This window comes from Lipotes vexillifer, unplaced genomic scaffold, assembly GCF_000442215.2.
Source record: "Lipotes vexillifer unplaced genomic scaffold, Lipotes_vexillifer_v1.1 scaffold2532, whole genome shotgun sequence".
Taxonomy (NCBI): Eukaryota; Metazoa; Chordata; class Mammalia; order Artiodactyla; family Lipotidae; genus Lipotes; species Lipotes vexillifer.
In genome coordinates, this window is record NW_006785617.1 from 291,896 (window position 1) to 295,695 (window position 3,800).

General features: G+C 60.2%; 1 protein-coding gene across 1 annotated transcript in view; it reads right to left on the reverse strand.

The window, feature by feature from the left end:
• Window positions 1-235, reverse strand: part of SSTR4 (somatostatin receptor 4) — a 1,338-nt gene extending 1,103 nt beyond the window's left edge. The window contains 2 exon segments of the mRNA XM_007457687.1: window positions 1-153; window positions 185-235. Coding sequence (XP_007457749.1) covers window positions 1-153; window positions 185-235 — 204 coding nt within the window.
• Between the last annotated feature and the right edge of the window lie 3,565 nt (window positions 236-3,800).

Consider the following 3,800-nt stretch of genomic DNA (forward strand, 5'->3'; position numbering starts at 1 on the left):
GAAGAGCTCGTCGGCCACAGCCAGGTTCAGTACGTAGTTGTTGGTGGCTGTCTTCATCTTGGCGTAGCGGAGGATCACGAAGATGACCAGGGCGTTGCCCACCACGCACACCAGCGCGGAGACGCACTGGATGGCTACCGTGCCCGCCGCCGCCCCCTCCTCCGTCGCCGCCGGGATGCCAGGCCGTCTTGAGTCTTTCCTCGCCCCCGGGAGGTGGCGTCGGGGGAGCGCTCATCCCGGGATGGGGGAGGCCGGGAAGGCGGCGCGGCAGAGCTGGCGCGGACGGCGCTGCGCCCCGGAGACCGGCGGGGCTGCGGGGCAGACGCGCGCCTTTCCCTGCTCCGCCCAAAGCTGGGCGCTCCCGCCCACCCGCGCCCAGCCCTGACCCACGCAGACCCCCATCTTCTCCGGCCCTTTGCCACTTTCTCCCCTGTTCTGCTTTCTGGGACCCGCAGCCGCGGGGGCAGGGTGGCCTGGAGTCCTCCGTTTGGGTCCTGAGGCCCCCGGGATGGCGGGGTCTCACCTGTGCTCACAGAGCCAACTGCCGGCGCTGACATCCTCCCATCTCCAACCCCGCCCCTGCCCCGTTCATCCTCTGAAGACCCGCAGGGTCTGTCCCGCCTGAAACTCTTTTTATGGGCAGAGCCCGAGGCTCCTGCTGGCGTCGTGGGGAGTTCCACGTCTGCCCAGGCCCCCATGGCTCCCTCCCCGCACCCCGCGCAGCCGCAGATCCCGCAACCTTTACCATTGGATTTTGGTGGGGCTGGGGGTTGAGGTGGGAAATGGACACGCGGAAGCAGAGATGCCGCAGGAGAAGGCCGGTCTCTGACCCGGGTGCTCCGTGCGCGGCCGGCACGGACGGCGGCAGAGAGCACTAGACCCAGATGCCAGGAAACCTCCGCCCCGCGACTCGGCTTCCCCGGAGGCGGGGTCTGCACCGGGATATCTGAAATGTGCCTGGGAGGGGTGGTCAGGAAGCGTCTCCTCCTAAACTCTGGACAATGCGAGTTCACACCCCCAGGCTGGACCATCCCGTGCTGGACACCCACCAAGCAGCCCCCAGTCCCAGCCGTCTCTGCTAGTCGGCACAGAGCACAGCAGAGTTCCTGAAGTGAAGGTTTGCCCTGGAAAATTGTGGGGTGCCGGCCCTTGGGAGCCCCGCCTCTGTGGGCGGTGGCCTCCTTGAGTCCTGAAAGCCTCTGGTACATCAGGAAGGGGCTCCCAGATTAAACTGAAATCCGGCGTATCGGAGGCCGCAAGCAGGGAATCATAGTGTTTGCACAAATAGTGTCCCCAGATTCCGTGTTTAGAGAGGAATCAGAGAGGCAGCTGAGACGCGGGCCACCCCACAGCAGTGACTTCTCTAGTGGGTGGGCACACGGGCATGGGCCTTTCTCCTGCAGTGGACTTGGGGGGCAGGGACATGGGCACCCAGGCAAGATGGGCTTGTCCTGAGATGGACACTCTGTGCTGTCCCATTTCCCTACCTCACTCTCAAGTCCCCTAGCACCTTGAACCCCAGGCCCAGGGTGGGAGCAGGATGCCTTAGCTTTGAAAAATTACTAAAATGAGGAAAAAAAAGTTGAGTTGATACCAAACTGTCACTGTCCTTGACACAGCGTCATCATAATGACAAAGCCTCGCAGACTTGAAGAACGAGAGGTGGGGAAATCCAGGGTCAATGCAGAGGTTTGTCCTCAAAGTTAGGAAAACGCCACGCGGCTGACTTGCCAGGGGTTTGGTTCAGCTGGTGGTGTGTGAGGGGGAGGCAAGTTTGGAACAGAGGTGGTTTTGAAGGCAGGGTAGATTAAGGTGACTGCCTTGGTCGGAATCCCCACTCCACTGCCTCCCTGCTGTGTGACCCCGGGCAAGTTACTCAACCTCTCTGTAAAGCGGCATCAGTCTTGGCGCTATGGCACGTGGGCTGTCATGTGGGCTAAATAAGCCGACACAGGGGAAGCAGTTACAACAGTGTTTGGCACCCATAAGCACTATATGTGGTCATTATTATTAACACCCCCAACCAGGGAGCTTGGTAGTTCAGAACTCCTGGGTGCGTGTGTGTTTGCCCAGAGCACGCTGACTTAGGCAGTGGATCCCCTTCATCAGTGCAGGTGAGCTGGGAGGGGCAGGCGTCGCTCCTGGGACACGGGAGCTGCTAAGATGTGAGAGGCTGGGTGCAGACCCCGCTGAGGCTGACCATGGAAGCAGAGGTCCCATCCCCACTGCAGCCTGGGGCATGGTGGGGGGCGTGTCTGACATAGCCTTGGCTTTGAGGAACTCGTTCCCAGAGAGCCAGGCACCCTCTGCAGTGTGGGAACTTGACCCCTGGCTGTCCGCTGGCACCCCCTGGGAGCCCGGGCCCGCCCCGTACACTCTGAGTTACTTGGTCTAGAGGTGGCCCTGGCATCTGAATGTTTTGAAGGCTCTCCAGATAATTCTAAAATGCACCGATGCAACTTTTAGTTGAATGACATTACAGAGAGGCAGGCAGCCAGGGGCCACAGTGTGTGGAATTCACTGTACCCACAGGAGGGCTACAGGGAGAGTCTGAGAGGAACATCCAGAAACCAATCGGAGGCCTCTCTGCTCAGGGGGGCAGCCTGGTGGCCCCCGGGTGGGAAGTGGCTGTGCCCGCTGGGCGCCCAGACCTGTCCTCTCCCCATGGCACTAAAGGTATGCCTAAAAGGGACCAGCCTCTACATTGCTCCACCAGGAGAGAACACCCAGGGCCAGGGTCTCACTGAGTAAAAGGGGTGGGAATGAAGGCCATTCATACGATGTTTCCAGCTCACCTGTCCCTTCCCTGTAGGATATAAATGTGGCACCTATTTTGGATCTGTTGCTTGAATGTCCAGCATCAGGCCCTGTGCTCCGCTGCACATTGCCACAAGCCACGCAGAGCTGGACCCTGGCTGGGTCTCAGGGCCCTTCTCCTTCAGGTGGTGGAAGGGCCGTCCTGGGTCCCAGCTGCCGGAGCCCTGGTGGGAGTTCCAGGCTGAGTGATGAGGGAGCGGGTGCAGCTGGGGCGTCTCTGACCCTCCTCAAGTCGGAAGGGACAGGAACGCCTCCTTTGTTGCACGTGGGAGTATCTCACCTCTTTTCACAAGTCTGAAGCGCTCTTCAGGCACCTGGACGGCTGCACCTGGCCCGCAGGTCTCGGGAGAAGCTTCTACTCAGAGGCCTCAACAAGGAGGGGCTTGGCGCTCGGCAGCGTGAGGACAGTGGTCCTGAGAGCTTCTGTCACGGCTACTAGAAAATCATCTGAAGTGACCTCAACGTGGCTTTGACTACTTCCGGGCTGAGCGTGTTAAAGGCGTAACCAGGCTGAGCTCACGGCTTGTCAGGAGTGATTTACATAATCGCCCTTCTTCCGACGCCCCTCGGAACTCCGGTGACGTCCAGACAGTGTGCTGACAACAGCCCGCTTTGCCCCAAAGACCCAGCTGTCGTATTAAATACGGGGCTCCCTCTAAGAATTTATGAACAAAAGGTCAGCGGGACAAAGGCACAGGTCTGGGTTGGGGACCTGTCTGCAGTGTCCAGGTGTCAGACGCTGCTGTCAGCCTCTGAGGCGAGGAAGCTGAGGGCTGTTCTCTTCTTTGGGGGCTGTTTTCAGACTGTCTCAGCGTCTTGGCCTCACGGCTCTGTGTGCAGAAGAGAACGGGCTGGGGCACAGAAAACGTGGATTTAATTTCAGACCCTCTGCTTACGAGGGTGTGGGCTTGGGTAGCACCCCGAGCAGGGCTTCTCCAAGCGCAGCCCCGCATCCTTGTCCTGCTTAACGAGAGCACGGAGAG